This window comes from Poecilia reticulata, linkage group LG22 (genome assembly GCF_000633615.1).
Source record: "Poecilia reticulata strain Guanapo linkage group LG22, Guppy_female_1.0+MT, whole genome shotgun sequence".
Taxonomy (NCBI): Eukaryota; Metazoa; Chordata; class Actinopteri; order Cyprinodontiformes; family Poeciliidae; genus Poecilia; species Poecilia reticulata.
Window position 1 is genome coordinate 7,942,382 of NC_024352.1, and position 17,492 is coordinate 7,959,873.

Below are 17,492 nucleotides of genomic sequence, written 5' to 3' on the forward strand. Positions count from 1 at the left end.
TTATTTAAAAAAACCAAACAAAACATTTACGTATACATACTAAAACAACTTTGTAATGGTTCTCTCTTTTCCACCTTCTTTGAACTTCTGTCTACTTCTCTTGTTAACTTACAAGAATTTGTCATTTCTCTTAAAGTAGAGAAAACATACAGCGAAGAAAATGGAACAATTTGTTTAGAAAGATTCAATTTAGGTTAAATTCTTATTTTATGGACCAAGTACTTAAATTTAAAGAACTTTCATTCATAATTTAGGCACACAGCAGGGTTGCCTCCTTAATTTATTTGATCAAACCCAAGTTAACATCACTTCAACACAGGCAACACTGACAAAGTTTCCTGTTATGCTGATACATTACTGTTTAAGTCAAAAACCTTTCGTACCATCACCGTATTTGTCGTCATCTCTTAAGTAAATGGGTTACTGTGCGAGTTTTAAATGGAACTCAGCAAAGCTAACTTTTGTTTTTTAAATAAGACTTTCCATAAATTGGATCTGTCTGACCTACCATTTAAAAGTAAAAGCAATTTACCTATTAAAGGAATCACAATAACAAGAAAATACAAACGTCGAGTTGAAGGATACCTTCTAAAACTAATAAATTAAATGAAAGTGGGAGTATTATTTTCAAGTAAAGTACTTTGAGGAAGAGTAAACAAGGCTGTAGAAGACCCTGGACAGAGCTGTGACTTTATCATCGAAGCAGATTCTCTTCTAATGACTTCGACTTAAGGCAGAGCCAAACTCACAGTACTGGTTTTATCAGTCTTGCCTAAAAAGATTGACCACTTAGCCTTTCTGTGCTTTTAGGAAATCTGACAAGGGATACATGTAGCGAGAGGGAAGAGTCGAGAGGAACAGCAGCCAACGTCAACTATCCTGAGCAAGCCTCAAAGTTACAACTGAAAAGTTGTCCAACCCTCCCTTTCTTTTTTTAAGTCCTTCTTGTTTTATTCAAGTCAAAGTCAATTACTTTTTATAGCCTGTATCTCTTGCTCTCTATAGTAGTCCCTGTAAAAAGTCATCTGTGCTTTATTCCGCCTCAGATCCTTCAAAACTGCCCCCCTTTCCATAAATAATTACTCCCAGGAGACCCTCTAAAGGCTTGGAGTTTGGATTTTTTTTTTCTTCTTTCCATGGTGAAGGGAGGCCATATGTGGTTTGTCTCTTGTCACATCATTTACAGCAGACTTCTACTCCCACACCCAACCCCCTACACAGAAATCTGTGCTTAGAAATGGAAATGTAAACAAAAAAAAGGTTGTCTTGAAGGAAAGAGGTAAAGTGACGCATGCTTACCAAGCACCAAGGTAGTTTTAGCTGTGAAAATGTGTAGCAGTTTTATCATTTTGACACTTGAGCAGATATTGTGACAAGGCGGAGCAGCTCGTGTAATTACTGACTCTAGTAGAAGTTTAATAAAACATATGCCGCATTTAAATTACTATAAAATTAACTTGTTTTTTTTGTTACAAGTGGATTAATTAGTCAGATTCTACATTAAATCACCTAATTAACAATAACGCTTGCGGCTGCTCCAGACCGCACACGGTTGACAGGAAGCTAGTCTAAATGTGTCGGCACAAGCTCAAAATGAACTATAAACACCAGCGACGTCGAGCAGGAAGACGCTGATCCAAGGCTGTAAACATCCTGTTGCAATCGACTCCCTCTGCGTTCGCGGCTCAGAAACAAATCTGATCCAAATTATCGACAAAGAAATTCCAAGCTGAAGCTGGATCTGAAAAAGGCGTCTCTTGCAGAAACACTCACCTTCACATTTCGGATCTGGACTAATTTATCGTCCACCTGAACGGCTAGCTTTCCTCCGTCAGCGCTCTCCCTGTGGACGAGACGAAACCGTAAACAACTGGAGGCAATTTAGGTGCGATGAATGCTGATGAAAGTGGAAAGATTGATTAGAATGGAGAGAAAATGAAGCCAGGCCATTAACTATTACCCTTTTTTGTCAAATTAGAACTAGAAGTTGGATATGTTTAAATGGAACTGCTGGGATCAGCATCTCCCAATTCTAGCTACAAACCGGACGAAGGGACAAGAACATCTCACCGTAGGCTCATACTTTATTGTTACTAGATTTACTATTTTTAAATCAGTTTAAATTTCTCCCTTTTTTTTACTGAGATTCCCATAACAGAGAGGGTGTCCAGATACATTTAGGCGAGTTCCCCCTCACTTGGGTCGCCACATGACAGCAAACACAATGAATCTTTGTGTGTGTGTGATCCATGAAATCGTCAAACAAGAGTCCGACTGACCAGTCTCAAATTCAAATGAAAACAGACCCCCGTGCTCTTCAGAGACTTTCACTGGCGAGGCAGCTTTGAGTCGTTTAAACAAAGTTGAAGAAACACACTCCGAACCAGTGCGTGCGTGCGCGTGTGTATCATCCCAGCTGTGTGTGCTTCAGCAGCTGGACTGATGCAACACAAAGGAAACCAAATGCAATACGAAGCTGAGAGAACTCGTATCTCTAGGAGCGATGACGGCTGCGGTGCAAACACTCCGTTGTCGGTCAATCGGTCGGTCGGGGTGGGGGAGGCCGGGTCAGACCAGGAGGTAGCTTTCTCCTTGTGCTTCAGCACGTGGAACTCATTTTGCTAACTCCAGCAGAGGCCCAACCCAAAACCGCCAACCTTGAATGTCATGCTCTAAACAGCGTGGAGGGGAGGAACTCTTTGAGTGGAAAACATTAAACTGTAAAAAAGAAAAGAAAGAAAAAGAAAAAAAAAAAGTCTGCTTTGATACAAACGAGAAATCAAGATGCCATGTTTTTCGTGGATGTGAGATCGATGCTGCCCGTATTCCCAGGGGGGCATCCACTGCTTCCTACTGGTCAGCTAAAACAATGAGTGACACACTTATGAATGAGAAATGCAGCTAAAGGCTGGTGGTAGTGGCAAAAATATAAAAGGAAGGATACACATCCTTCCAAACAGAGAGGGAACAGTGAGAACGTCACAGTGATACAGTAACTCAGGAAGGACAGATTTGCATTATAGAGCACTGCACATTTGTTATAGATCATCCCGTTGTTATGCAAAGTAGGAGGATGACCAACTCAAACAATTATTCACCCTTTCTTTGCAGGATTAATGCTTTGTTATGGAACGGTAGTGGCCTACAGCCTACAGCCAGAGCAATCCTGCAAGAGTTCAAAGAAACTCCATGCATTGCTGAGAAACTTTTTTATTCAACATCCTGCACCAATATTCCTGATAAGGTCAAAGAAGGTCCAAAGGAGAGCAAAGCCACTTCACAGCCTCAGACATTTGTTTGCTGTATAATTCAAACCTAATAAAAAAATCTATTGATTGATACAGCAAAGAAAACTTTAGGCCTTAGTTTAACTGAGACCTTAAGTGGACGAATTTTAAGTCCAACTGCACACCAAAAACTTTATTTTTAAGTGTAGGTTTTTTGTTTTTTTTCCATAGTTCAAGGGGACACTAACATCTTTTATACAAAAAAAATCTATTCATTATCTAGATATAACTATTAAGTATTTTGATAAAAGTAAGAATGACATTTTTGTTCAAATAAATGGAAAATTAGCATAAATCGCTTCCATTAAAGAAGCTATGCGTGAACCCTCCACCTGGTGGCCATTTTGCCCATATTAAAAACAGCTTAAGTCAATATAAAAATCAATTAGCTTTGGAGCTAATTGATTTTCACACTGATACCGTTTAAAGTATACAATTTAATAACCTTAAAGTCCTAATATTTCTACTCAGAAACATACTTATTCAACACAATGAGTGAATTCAGAGTCACTGACAGCCACGGTAATTACTCGGCATCTGTACCACTTGTTACCACCAACTGACCAGCTAGCTTAACAGTTGTTCACTGAAGAGACGCACGAAAAAAGTATGGCGGGACTAATGATACATAATATGAGGAATGTTCCACATCTGACAAAATTTCCACCTCTGACAGCACTCACTACACCTAATCACAAAGAGGAAGAAGAAAACCACAGCAGTCTAGAAAAGGCTAATTTATCTGGCGTAGGTGATTTAAACATTAATAAATGAGCTAACCTACCTGGCATTGAGAGGACGGACCCGTACAGCTACTTTAACGTTTGCCATGATGAAACCGCCTTGGTTCTACACAGCTCAGCAGCTGACTGGGACGGAGCGGGTAAAAACTAGCGGACCTCCCGTCACCATACTGAGTTTTGTGGAAATATGAGTTTGAGAAAGGCGGTAGAGCGGAAAAAAACCCCAGAAAATCCACAGCTCAAGCCATCCTGTTGAGTTGCTGTCCCGCTGTAGGTCGAACCGCCCGCCGCGTCTCTCCAAAACTCTCCACGGAGAACTGAAACTTCCTCCGGGACAGACATGGAAGGGGAGGGACGAGATGCTGCTAAACACCCCTCCCTCTAAGCCATATTTAAGTCTGCATGAGATGTCTGTTAGGATTTGAATCCTGACTGTTTTGCGTGTTTTGGACAGCATATCTGGCGGAAATATCTTAGTTATTTGTGGAAAAACTAAGCTGCTGCATGTGTGTGTCTCTACTTCACTAATATTTGACATACCAATAGCATTTACTTATCCTGCTTTACATTTCCAGGGTTCTGTCCTCTTTTTTTAAAATAACTTAAAAGTATAAATACAAGAATTCACAATAAATTTATTCAAAGAAAGGAAAACATGAGTGGATGGAGAAATGCGTGGATGATGGATGGATGACAGAAATTGATGGTTTCATAGATGGATAGATTAAAGCCAGTAAACGCCAATATTTTCTCATAACCCATTTTCCTTTTCCCATATCTCTAAAATGCTTAAATCAAATCCCACACTACTTCAGTCTGTGTATAAGCTCAGCAGTTATGAAACTTTATTTTTTTTATTCCAGATCTGACTGAAAACAAAAAGAAAGCATAGACGCCTAATTACAGCTGCTGCACACTGGAATACATCTTTATTAATATTTTTTCATTCTGTGCCAACATTAAACCTTTCAGTTTAAAAGATTCTCGGAATACATCGCCGGCCGTTCAACATGAACAATAGCAATCACAAACGCGGGTAAATGCATTCATGAAATTAACTCGTAACCACGAGTTATGTGGTCAAAGGCAATACGTGAAAGTGCTAAGCTACTTACTGTCTCAAACTGCATTTGCATTTAAAATCCTGCAATATTTGTACTTTTCAGCTTGACCTGACATCGTTCAGATTTTTTTTTTTAAACAACCATCTAAATTGCAAAAATCTTTTGTGTGATAAAATAATTATCTTTGTTCACCATTACTATTCTTGATCTATTATTAGTCCCAAAGACATAAAAGTCTGATTAAGCTTTATCTCATGGTGCCCTTCTAAAATTTTAAATGAAAAATTGCGCGTTTCATCAATACTGACATTAAAACTCTCAGGGATTTCTGTTTGTTACTTGAATCTTCGCATATAATTTCATAAGGTGACATGTTAAAAAGCTAAAGTGGAAACAAAAAATAAAATAAAATCACGGTTTTGGAGAAAACATGCACGGACTTGACATAAGACACTGTGGTGAAAGCATACAAGTTGTTTGTGGAATATACTGCGTATTATTGTTGTCAGGTTGCTCCCTCTATTGTCTGGTGCGAGACCTGCAGCATGTCTAAGCACGATTGCATCTCGGCCAGAGGCAGCGAGAGCTTTATGCTCTGCGACTGCAGCTGGAAGTTCTCCATCAGCTCCTGAAACGAAGCAGGAGAGAGACAGAAGTGATGAAGAAATACGTAAATTGGTCAAAATCGATAGGAAAGAAAGGCTTCCAAAGGAATCTTTGATAAAAACCAAAAAAAAAACAATGAACTCTCACCGCTGGCAAGGTCAGGTCTGTTAGCTTCCTCCAATACGATTCGACTTCTTCCTTGTTCAATATTCCTTTGTCGACCAGCTTTCTAACGAGGAACAGGTAGTTCTTCTTCTAAAAAGACAAACAAAGTGCATTCGCAGCTTCCAATTAACAAACCTCCAAAAAAAATACAACTAAAAAATCTAAGGCAGATATGATAAATCCCACAAATTACTGGAACATGCTGGAGAATCTGTGATAGAGTTTGGGACAGGGATTTATAATGAAAATTTGACAACGATCCAATGTTTAATTAAAGCACTGTCATTCATTAGAGCAAAAAAAAGGAAAACTTAATTGAATTAAAAATCAGTAAGAAAGCAAGCTTGTGTCCCTATTTTATCTGACCACACTGAGAATACGTTGTGGACATTCAATTGTCCCAACTGGACGTTTGAAGAGTTACATATCTATTTAAAAAAATATGTTCGAATGTATGTATAGACGACACACTCAGCCTCTTGAAAAGGTTTCATTGATTAAACCTGTTCAAAACACTCTATGCTAAGAGCTTAACATCTCTACGTTATAAGAATTCTCTAAAGGCAGCATAAATATTTTAACAGAGCCAAATGTTACACTCTGAAACAGCTTTAAAAAAAAAAAAAAAGATACGAGTACGGAGCGTATAAATCAGTGTCTAACATACCTCTGTGTCGCTGGCCTTCAGCACAGCGGCCACTGTGAGCGGGGTGAAGAGCTGATGGAGCGGGGCAGAGGAGCAGCAGCCTCTCTCCCACAGCTCAGCAAGCTGCTCCAGAACGTCTGACACCGAGGGCTCCGACCCGGCGCCGGGATCCACAGCGACCCCGCCACGCCGTGACGAAGAACGCAACGGCAGCTCTCCAGACACTAAGCGCACACAAACAGCAGCAAACGCAGAAATATGTTACGCAGTGCAGATTATGCCTCCACGATAAAACCCCCTTCGGTTACTGCTTCAAATCTCTCACCCAGTTTGCAGGCGAGCAGCACGGTACAGTTCTGAAGCATCTGCTCCGACACGGCCGTTAGGAACTGAGTCGAGAAAAGTGGAAAGAAAAGAAAAAAACGAGTGAGGGTCTTTGTACAGCACGGTTGTTTTGGTTACGTGTTTGTTTCTCCTCTACCTTTCTGCACTCTAATGTGTTTGTCACTCTTTGAAGAAGTGCTGTGAGCTGCGGGCCGGTCGGCAGCTCCTCGTCCGTTCTGGGTCCCGCCGCGATGCTCAGCATCTCCTGAATCGGGAACAAGCTCCGGGTGACTGCCGGATTTTCATTTTTAAATCAGAGTCAAACAAGCCGCACACACAACGGGTCTTAATAAAGATAAAAAGGTCAAAATTTGGTGATGTTTCAAGGTTTAAAGCAAGTAATCAATCAGTGTTTTTAGGCAGGTATTTTAGTCATCAATTAATTGATTGACCTCCCGATTATTCTGATGATTAATCAGATTAAAAAAGTGTCACTTTCTGCAAATATTCTATTTTTAATGCAATGTTAAAAATACATTGAAAATGCAAATAATTCAGCTGCTGTTTTAAATAAAAAAAGAAAACATTTTATTGCCTAAAATGAAAAATGGCATACTTTTAATGTACTCCCCATAATTTACCGCAAAACATGCATCTGCAGCAAAAACAGAACATTTTTAACAATACTTTTATGCTAATATGTATATTTTGGATTACCGATTACTAATTGGACAGCAAAAGATGTATAATAGAAAACTTTATTTTTATTTTTTATTACATAATTTGAACTGGTTAAAGTTAAAACTGCAGCACTTCAGGAGTTTTGGGTAGAACACATTTACAGACAAAGTTTTTATTTTATTTTAGATGCAAAATGTATATACTTTTGTACAATTTTGGCTTAATTACTGCTCTGAACATGTTCTTTCAGCAATTTTATTTTTCTTTTTTATCTATATACTCCAGTTAACGATTAATTGATTACAAAACTAGTTGACGATTATTTCAATAAATGATTCATCACGATTAATTCGATTAACAATCGATTCAGCTCCAAGTTATTTCCAGGAGCCAGTCCGGAGCCACTGGCGGATCAAGTGACTTGATCCGCCACGTGAAATCCCAACAAACAACCAACAAAGTTAGTTGTCGTATCATGACAAAAGGAACAAATTTGCGTCTTGGGGTGTAAATACTTTTGAGAAGCAGCCATGGAGCGTCATGCGGAAAGACAAAAGACTCACCTTAATCTCGATGAGGACATCTGAGGGGAGGGAAGCGTTGTGTTTACAAAGCGGAGGGCAGGACATCGCTCTCTCTTGTTTCTTCCTGGGAGTATTCATCTGGCCCTGCCTGACCAGCTCAACCACAGCGCTGTCTGTGTCCACAGAGTCCGGAGCCACTGGACCGCCCAGAGCCTTTTTCACACGGTCATACCTGCTCTTCCACTCCCGCCTGATTAGTGCTTTAAAAAGAAAAAGAAAAAACGAGGGGAGGGTTGGATTTTAATTGGGAAATCCAACCAGTTTTGATGTAAAATAGATGTCCAGAGATTTCACTAATTTAAAAAAAAAAATGTTTTTATAAAAGTGGATGTGGACACAGATATGCAGAACGCTACAATCTGCACCGCATTTTAACTGAGCCGTTACCTGTAATGTTGGCAGAAAGCCAGCTGCAGGCTTTCTCGGCAGCCAGGCGTTTGGTGATGTTTTCAGACGTACTCAGGACCTGTCAGTGTTAGGGCGTTCACAAACATTGAAAACTACCAAACGTTCATCCATCCATGTGAATAAAACATGCTGTGTACCGTTTCAATTTTTTTTTTCCACTTTCAAAATTTGGAGAAAAAAATACAAAAAAAAATTTCAGCAATTACCGGTGCCGTGGTTTCAACAGGGAGGAGTATACGTATGGCGTCGGGGCTCTTATCATCGCAAAATCTGTATTTAAAAAACAAAACAAAAATGGAAACGAATAATCACACATACATGATGCCAGCGATGCAACAAAAAATACTGCAGTTGAGCTCCAGAGTCTCCTGTTTTTGCAACAGTTGGTGGCGTGGAGATAAAAACATTAAATGAAACTGAAGCTGATATTTGCATCCTTTAACCGAAGCGAATTGCTTTCAGAGAAGTTGCAAAGGATAAAAATATCCTCACTTTTTTCAGACAGAAAAAAACAGAAACTGTATGTTTCCTTAACACCTTTAAAAAGATAAGTTAGAGACTAGTTTCTGGTCGGTACTGGTTGTAATCTACCAATAACAAAAACAAAATCTGAACAATAACTCAATAAAAACACAGTTTAAGGCTGTGCAGACTTATAGTTTTATAGTTTACATCACAAAAACCTGCCACTTTAACAAGAGTTCTGACACTAATTACAGAAACACGATCAAGCATCAGCGTCCAGCCCCACTCAGTAAAATGCGCCGCTGTACCTGGTGGCTTTTGCAAGAGCCTCCAAGCCAACATCACACAGCTGAGCACATATGGAGTCGTTGAGCTTCGAAGAATTTGCGTTTGACGACTGCAGTCCGTCTCTCAGCATCTTCTCTCCCCTCTGAACCAACTCTTGCACTAATGTAGCCCTGTGAAACATAAGCAAAATACAGGAAAAACATAATTTATTTATTTTTTTAAATCTACAGTTAAAACAGGAAACACGTTCAGAAACGAGGGCAGCCTGTAAGTGCCGGTGATGTTAGAGACAGATGAGCGCTCTTTAGCCTCTTAGGTAGGCAACGAACCACATTCACGGGTCGATTAATCGCTAAATTCAGTCGATCCCGATTGGAAATGACGATGATGATGTGCCGGAGGACGTGTCAGAGCAAAATAAAGGATCATCAAAGTTAAACTGACTCTGGCGTCTAACGACTTCACTGACATTGAATATCTATCGGACCAAATTCTCCTCTTTCCCTCGCAGCAATACTAACTTTATGTGCTTGACAGCGTTGGATCCGACCCTCTCGGCCACAAACTCCACTGTGCGGCGCAGCGACGGAGGCTGGTTGTGGAAGAAGGCCTGCTCCAGGTCCACCTGTCACATCCACGCATTTCGTTCAAACACTCAGAAGCAATTTTTTTTTAAATGTGCATGCACAGAATTTCCTTTGCAGCTGATTCACCTGCAGTTTCTGCTGCGATCGGTTGGCGGTCGGCGTGCCCTTGAGCTCGGCAGAAGTGGGGGTAATCTTGCGGATAATTCCTCCGCTCTTGGCCGCGCTGCCCGACACGAAAGCTGCCAGGAGCTTACGAAACTCACCTGAACAGGCAGAAACAAGGCAGAACATTAATCCACTCCTGTAATGTTGGGATGTTACGCTCCCTCGGCTCACTTCGGGACCAAATTCAACTCCAAATTCCTCTTTATTCTATTAAAAGTTGCTGCGAAAAAGGAGGGGAGCTTTCCCTTATTATTTCATTACTTAGAACCGAAGGAAAAGGAAAACATGCAGCTTCTTGGTTGATTTCACTGGATTTTACTTTGGGGTATCACAGTAAAAAGGGGTTGAATACAAATAGCTTATTTGCATGAATGCTCTATTAAGAGTGACCTGCACACTTGCACTTACCAAGAAATGGACAACATGTATAAAGAAGTTGCTGATCGACCAGCGGAATGCAGTCCTGTGAAATAAAATTAAAAGTAACCATTTAAACACGACCGTGAACTTTGTTTTGTTGTTGTTATTTTGGATAAAAGCTTAATTAAATCTCTCCTCACAAGTCCAGCAGAACCTGTAGCGCTGCCCTCGTCCTTGACTAGCGAAGTAAACTCACTGGTGAAGAAAATGTCCTCAGGAATCACTGGGATCTACACAAGTTAGAGGCGAAAGTTTAACCGAATTATTCAGCAGGAAAAAAAGAGAAAAAGAGGGATTGCAAGAAAATTGCCAAAAAAGAAAGAAAGTTTTCAATAAACTTGTGCAGGGAAAGGATATATTCTTTTCAACCATTAATAACTCCAGAGCCATGTGTGCCAAGACTAGTTTAAGGAATGTATAAATATATTATTAATAAAGTAACATTTTAGTCTTTTAAATGCAAAGTATGTGCGTTTTGGATGTAGTTTTCAAGGGAGTCTTACACATTCCCGTTTTGATTTTTCTTACATTTTAAACCTAAAAAACAAGAATAAAATTGTTTTTCTTTCATTTATGATTTAAAAAAAAAATCCTTTAGTCAGTAAGCTAATTTGTTTCATGTAGCTTTTTTTTAGCTCTCCTGGATGTAAAGGCAAACTGATGGAGAATAAGTTTGAGCACACCGACAACATTTACCTGCACCGTTTTCTCTTTGCACAGTTATCTAAATCTGGAACACACCCAAAACCGAATTTCATGCCGTTCCAGATTACGTGGAAACCTTTCGGAATCACAAACATGCTCTTTTGTGGTGAAGCATGTTGCAGCTCACCTGGAAGAGCCATCCCAACACCGACACCAGCAGCAACTTGTTTAGGTAACACATTTCTTCGTGTCGGTTCAGCTGCAGCCGCCTACAAGCGAAAAAACAAAAAAACAGAATTCAAGTTTTCAGTTTCAATTTTTTTCCAGACTCAATTTTTTTTTTTTTTAGATTTTCATAACATTAGGCATTATCACATGTCATGAAGCAACACATTACAGTGCTGAAGATTACTTCCAGTTCAGCAGTGAGGTGAAGGAATATTTCACAGCTTATTTTTGGCATCTGGAACCACTAAAAACCTCTGAATGTCAAAATCTGACATGTTTACAGCAGTAAAATCCAGAGTGGATTATCCTCAATTAGATTCAGTGCGTTTAAATTAAAGCTTGTGATCTGTGATAATTTCATTAGGAGCGAAGCAGAATGTCACGTGACGACTGCTATCTAAATCAGACCCACGAGTCCCATTTAACAAGCCTGATCTAAGGGTTAGGTAACAAATATTCTCCCTTTTTTAAATTATTTAAAGATAAAAGAAAATCTGTGGGTTCTGTTAAAAACTAGAAAACCAAAGCAACCACTTATGATGCCGTTTTGATATAAAGAAACTCACTGTTTTCAGAAATTCTGGTTATTTTTCTGCAAATAATGAAAAAATAAATAAATAAAAATCACTGTAGATCCGTGCTTTAACAGTCAAAAACCTTTAACAGCCCATTTTTTATTGAGGGCATCCTTTTAATTGGTCCACAAAAACCACTTAAACATGAGGAGAATCAGACCTGTACAGCAGAAGCAGTGTCCCCAGAGCCACCCTGTAGCAGAGAAGCAAAGGCCCGATGAAGTCCAACATGGAGAGGAACTCCACCAGCCAGGGCACGGTCAAAATGGTGCGCCGCCTCCTCACGCTGTTACTCAACACAGCACAAACATCCAGCACCTGAACACTCTGTGGAGGGAAAATATGTTCATTCTCCCCTGACATCCATAGCAACAGAAAACAAAAGGTAAACATTTGAGTTAAAACTACTTAAAGGAGGCAAACAAAAAAAGTTGAAATGTTGAAAATTACAGGCATGATTTTTACGACCTTGCTGCGTAGGGCTACAGATGCTTCCTGTATTTCTCTGGAGGGTTTCTCCGATGTTTGGTACGGGAGGAAGGAGATGAATCCCAGGAACTTTGCCAGAAGACGAGCGAGGAGCAGCACAGAGGAAAAGCGCTGCTTCTCATCCTGAAAAGAGAGCCGAGTGCAGGGTGGGAACATTCTGCAAGAAGCACTACGTGTTTGTAAAAGAAAGCTTGTGAATGGAGTACCTGTTGCTCCATATCGCCGTCCTCTTCCTCCTCTCCCTCCCCAACGGACGCAGACGGACGCAGGATGGACACCTCGTCCAGATGGAGGAGCTGCTGGCACAGGCTGTCCTGGAGGTGCTGGTTCATCTGGCAGCTGAGAGCCAAGACAGGCAATTAGGGGAAAAAATGCATTATTATTTTGTTATCTTAGTCGAATTTGACCATCATTACAATTCAAATGTAACAAAAACAGGAGTAAAGACTTAAAACCTAATGTTTTGTAATTTGTCGTGGGGGGTTTTTTGTGTTTTTTTTTTTATTCATTCACCCATTATTCCATACAGGCCTAATCGTCTTGGAGTTATCTTTTAATGTGAAATCTGCTAGGGTTGTTTTTGTTGTCGTTTATTTTTTTTAATTGACCGTGGTGTTTGCTTCCTCACCAGCTGGCCGTCTGTATGAAGTCCCTGAAGAACTCCTGGTGACCAGGAAAGGACGGAGGAGGACAGGGGCCGACCACTCTGTGAGGCTGAATGAGACGCTCCTCCAGGCGCTTGAGACGACCCAGACTGTCGGCTCCCAGCATGCCCAGCAGGTCAGCGTCGGTCGTATCTACTGACAGGGTGCTCGTACGGGGGCCTTTGCACATCTGCGATAGGGACAGATTTAAGAGCTTAGTGGCGCCGTAGAAAGTAAGCTAGAAACAAGATGAGGTGGAAGACAACTAAAAAGTTTTTTATGAGGCGTCGGTCCTACCTGAACAAGCTGTTTCAAAAACAGACGAGCAAAGTGAGAGTGATTTCCGGCAGAAGTCAGTTGGCTCATCATTCCTCTAAAGAAGAAGCGGAGACATCGTTATCATTGAATGTGATTTTTAAAGCCTGATAATGGTGACAGAGTTGAGTTTGTGGACTAAACTCAACTCCTGGTACCCGTGGCTGCTACGCGGTCCGATTTTCTGCAAGTTGTGCAGATAAATTAAAAATATAACGGCTTTTTTCATGTGTATGGCTTACAAAATTGTATTAAAAGCTAGCCACATCAACAAGGCTAATCAAAACCGAAAGAAAACATGCTATAGTCATTAGCTTAGCACTTAGAAAGAGAGATACAAGTGTACTCAGAATATCATTGGTGTGTCAGCTTAGTAGGATGTAATAACGATGAAATGCAGAATGTTATTTTATTGGATTTTAAATCTACTGAGTTTTGACATATATACAAGTTATTTGTCTAAATGCCTTACTGACTGACTGGTAGCAGGGACCAGACAAAAAAAAACAAAAACAAAAAAAAAACAGATGAAGACATTCATAATAATTAGATTTGAGTCACTGAAAGACCATAAAGAACCAAATAAGTGACTGAACTTGCCTGATTTTGGTTCCAAGTGCGGCATCAAAGTTCCAGCCCGGCTCCTTATGAAGGTCCTCCCATTCTCGAAGCGCTTCGTAAAAAACATCTCTGAGAGGAAGGAAAAATGTTGGATCTGCAGAGTCTGGGCATTTTAAACTGGGCTTACAAAATAACTGAAAACATTATTTAAAAAAAAAAAAGTTGGGATGTACCTCTGTTTCTTAAAGGTGTGGAAGGCCTTGTCGCTTCCGAAATTGGAGCGATTGTCAGTAGCAGGCTGGAACGGGACTGAGTGGATGAAGGTTGACGCTGAGGGAGAGAGCTGGAACAGACACACAAAGTATGACATAATTAAAATCTTCCAGCTTTGAGATATGCTCGTTGGACATATTTCACTCTAAGACCATTCGCCAAAAACAATCTTATTTTCTTTAAATATTTTCTCTCCGTTTCCCCCCACACCCCTTTATTAGGTTTGGAAATCTGCTCGTCTTAAGCACAGGATCAGAATCCCACCACTTTATAAAAACAGTCCTGAATGGAAAACATATTTATACAACAAAAAGAGTCCCGTTTGTATTATTTACACGTGGGTGAAACAGCGCTGAATCTTAAGGATACAATTTAATATGACCACCTTGGCTGTGCTTCTGTTCTGAGCCTGAGAGAGGCGGTCTTTAAGATCTGGAGAGAAAGAGGCGACCCGTTCGTTCTCTGCCAGCAGACGTAAGGTGCACTTGTCCAAATGAGCGACCAACCTGTAGAAATTAAATAGGAAAAAAAAAGCAAACATTTCAAAGCTCTGTACTTAGACGTGAATCAGTCTTGATAGATATTCGTGATGTAAAGACGTAAGTAGATAATAACACATTGAAAAACAAAAATAAACACTCACTGAAATTGATTCTCCAAAACTTTCACCGCAAAGTACACACAATTGTGTACTTGTCTCAGGTAGCATCTTTCCAGGACATCTTCAAAAACAAAAACAACAAAAAAAAAATTTATAATTGTTTAATAATTTTTCAAACATTCAACATTTGGTTAATCTCTGTGTCAATAGGTCTAGTTCTCACCTGAATTTACAGAACACAAACTCAACTGTTCTTCATCGTTATGTGTGTGAAGAGACCGGGATGTTAACAACTGCATCACAAAGAAAAGCTCCAGGTAAACGTTTGGCACGAGGTTTTCTGTGAGGACATTAAAAAAAAAACATTTAAAAACTTCTATTTGTTTTATCTTCCATAACAGCATTCTTAGCATTGGTCAACTTACTTTGATTCCTTTTAATCAGTTAAGCTACATTTCCTTTGAAAACACCAGTATAATGCTTAATAATAAATAATGCAGAGAAAATTTTCCAGCAGGACCAATCCGAATGCTTAGCTCATTAGCACCACCCTGTGGTCATTTACCTGAAATGCAGGTGCAGTACAGCTCAGCCAAAACATCCAGGTCTGAGGAGAAGGTGACTTTGGATGGTTCAGGACACGTCGTCTGGGGGTCAGGGGTCACTTTGGATTCTGTCCCAGTTCCTGTCTTGGTTGGAGTACAGGGATCCAGAGAGAAGGGAGAGAGGGAGGCGGCCTGCTGGGCAAGTTTTGTCCTACAACCAAAACCATTTCAACAAAATGGCACTTAACGAGTCATAGCTTATAAATACATTGCCTTACAACTCCTACAACTTGAACTTCTTCATATTTTGTCATGTTGCAACCACAAATTTAGCATTTTATTAAGATTCTATGTTATAGACTAATGAAATGAATGTGGATGGAAAAAGATGCAAGTTTCTCTTAGCATCTAATCAAACATAAAAACGTTGGTTGAATAAATATGCATATAAAATACCAATAAAAACAGAAGTCTGCAGTTATAATAAGACGAAATAGGAAACATGGTGTGCCAACTTTTGCAGTACTATTACAATAGGATGGTCAGATGTCAAAGGAACAAAACATGCCTACTTTATCTTTTGCATTTGAAAACCTCGTGAGCTTACTTTTCCTTTTTGAGTAATTCTCTCTCCTCCTTCAGGCTCATAGGACTCCCTACTGCTGTCAATCCCTCAAGCGGCTCCACTCCCAGTGGAGGGCTGGAAGCCTTCTGGAGAGGTGTGGATGTGAAACACGTCTTTGGTTTAGAGTGGGGCCGGTCTTCGCTGACCGGCGTCGGGTTTATTCTTCTGGACGGCTTGGACGTCCTGGAAAGGTAACAGAAGCTGTGAGACATATTCAAACCTAAACGATTGGTTTTAAGTTTTCGGGAGAAGTGTTGGAACTCACCCGGAGGAAACGGGACACGATCCGACCGGAGGGAAGTCTTCCAAGTTGTTGAAGTTGAGATGAGCTGGAGTTGAAGGTGAAACCTGCTCGCTCATCCTGCCATGTCCTCCTCCGCCTCTTGCTGATCGCCTCCCACCAGCCTCGTCGCTCTGAGGGCCTCCACGCCCGCCTCCGTGTCTTGTTTGGCCTCCGACCGGCGTGCTGCCAGCACTCTTCTTGCGCCCTTTGTGTGTCTGGGAGCTGGTGCTGCTCTGCAACTCCGGGGAAGAAACCATGTAGTCACCGAGGCAAACTTTCTGGGCATGCTTGCGCTCAGAGCCCGACGGTCTTGAGGCAGGACTCCACCCTGTAGACCAGGGGGGGCTGCAGAAGGCACTGACTCCACCCACTCCTGACTGACCGACAGCGTCCGACTCATTTCCAGGTGACGCGGAGGCAGCGGGAGAGAACAGCTGCACGCGACTGGCACCGCGAGATCCAAGTCCACTCCCTGCAGACCTGCACGATGTCTTGTCAGAGAAGCCTTGAGTCTGTGCGGGGGGTCTGGGGCGGCTGGGGGTCTTGGCTGGTGTTGCAGGACCATTAGTAAGAGCATCGCTGCTCTGCTCTCGCAGGAAGTTTAAGAGGAAAGGGACAAACTCTTGTTTCTGAATGGCCAGCTGAGGTTCACTGAACGACAGCTTTTCACCCTCCTGTTGACGAGAGACAAAGACGAAACTAACTGTAGACAACTTTACCTGACCTAGCTCGCGACACCCCCGCTAAAATTTGTTTACTTTCGTGTTTGCCCCTATTCACAAGTAAATAGAGAAATACCGAGAGGAGCGGGTAGGATTCGCGTCGTCTTACTGTGAAGAGTTTCTTTGAAGCAAATGGAAGAAGAGAACATCCGCACCAAAGCTATTGAGACTAGCTAGCACCGCAGCTAAAAGTTTTGTTTACAATAACTTGCGGGCTGTGACATCTCATACAGCGCCCCATGTTAGGACGTAAGCGAAGCCAGCGTTACTACGAGGCAGGTATTAGCTGTTTCAGACCTACCTGAACGCTTTTCAGCCAGTCAACAACCTTATCCACGTCCACTTTCCGCAACAAAACAGATTCCAAAAGAGCCGCCATTCTGGACTGCGCGGCTGAGGGACACAAGAAGGAGGCGGGGTCGTCGTGCGCGCAGGCGTACTGTCAAAGTAGAGGCTCGACAGCCGTAGACGTATAAGAGTAGACGCTGCACTGGGTTTGTTGTGATACGTGAGTAGGGCCGCCATGTTGTGATAGGCAAATTTATATTTGAGA

The 17,492-nt window shown here is 41.1% G+C and overlaps 2 protein-coding genes across 4 annotated transcripts in view; both read right to left on the minus strand.

The window, feature by feature from the left end:
• Nucleotides 1-4,598, minus strand: part of stard9 (StAR-related lipid transfer (START) domain containing 9) — a 41,052-nt gene extending 36,454 nt beyond the window's left edge. For both annotated transcript variants that reach the window (XM_017302560.1, XM_008399164.2), the window contains exons 1-2: nucleotides 4,072-4,598; nucleotides 1,774-1,843 (exon numbers count right to left, since the gene is read on the minus strand). In XM_017302560.1, the coding sequence (XP_017158049.1) occupies nucleotides 1,774-1,843; nucleotides 4,072-4,118 (117 nt within the window). In that variant the 5' untranslated portion in view covers nucleotides 4,119-4,598. The remainder of the gene's footprint in view (nucleotides 1-1,773; nucleotides 1,844-4,071) is intronic.
• Nucleotides 4,599-4,847: 249 nt separating this feature from the next.
• cdan1 (codanin 1) lies at nucleotides 4,848-17,350 on the minus strand. 2 transcript variants are annotated; one of them, XM_008399162.1, is made up of 28 exons: nucleotides 17,241-17,350; nucleotides 16,200-16,891; nucleotides 15,917-16,117; nucleotides 15,330-15,520; nucleotides 14,988-15,104; nucleotides 14,807-14,885; nucleotides 14,549-14,669; nucleotides 14,124-14,233; nucleotides 13,930-14,019; nucleotides 13,312-13,387; nucleotides 12,999-13,204; nucleotides 12,577-12,709; nucleotides 12,350-12,493; nucleotides 12,042-12,208; nucleotides 11,266-11,347; nucleotides 10,574-10,663; nucleotides 10,422-10,476; nucleotides 9,975-10,111; nucleotides 9,783-9,886; nucleotides 9,282-9,431; nucleotides 8,715-8,778; nucleotides 8,488-8,566; nucleotides 8,080-8,300; nucleotides 6,993-7,100; nucleotides 6,837-6,900; nucleotides 6,533-6,735; nucleotides 5,848-5,955; nucleotides 4,848-5,722 (listed from the first exon to the last, which is right to left on the minus strand). In XM_008399162.1, exons 1-28 carry the CDS (start codon nucleotides 17,316-17,318, stop codon nucleotides 5,600-5,602), a joined length of 3,993 nt encoding a protein of 1,330 aa, XP_008397384.1. In that variant the 5' UTR covers nucleotides 17,319-17,350; the 3' UTR covers nucleotides 4,848-5,599. The 2 variants fall into 2 exon arrangements, with proteins under 2 accessions (XP_008397384.1, XP_008397385.1); XM_008399163.1 differs by lacking the exons at nucleotides 4,848-5,722; nucleotides 5,848-5,955; nucleotides 6,533-6,735; nucleotides 6,837-6,900 and having other exon boundaries at nucleotides 7,008-7,126.
• Nucleotides 17,351-17,492: the final 142 nt, after the last annotated feature.

Excerpts from the sequence above, each read along its gene's own strand:
- cdan1 (XM_008399162.1), bottom strand. The coding sequence starts at position 17,318 with ATGGCGGCTCTTTTGGAATCTGTTTTGTTGCGGAAAGTGGACGTGGAT. Across the intron at positions 12,710-12,998 it reads TTCATACAGACGGCCAGCTG|CTGCCAGATGAACCAGCACC; the intron begins GTGAGGAAGCAA and ends CTTGGCTCTCAG. Across the intron at positions 5,956-6,532 it reads TGAAGGCCAGCGACACAGAG|AAGAAGAACTACCTGTTCCT; the intron begins GTATGTTAGACA and ends TTGTCTTTTTAG.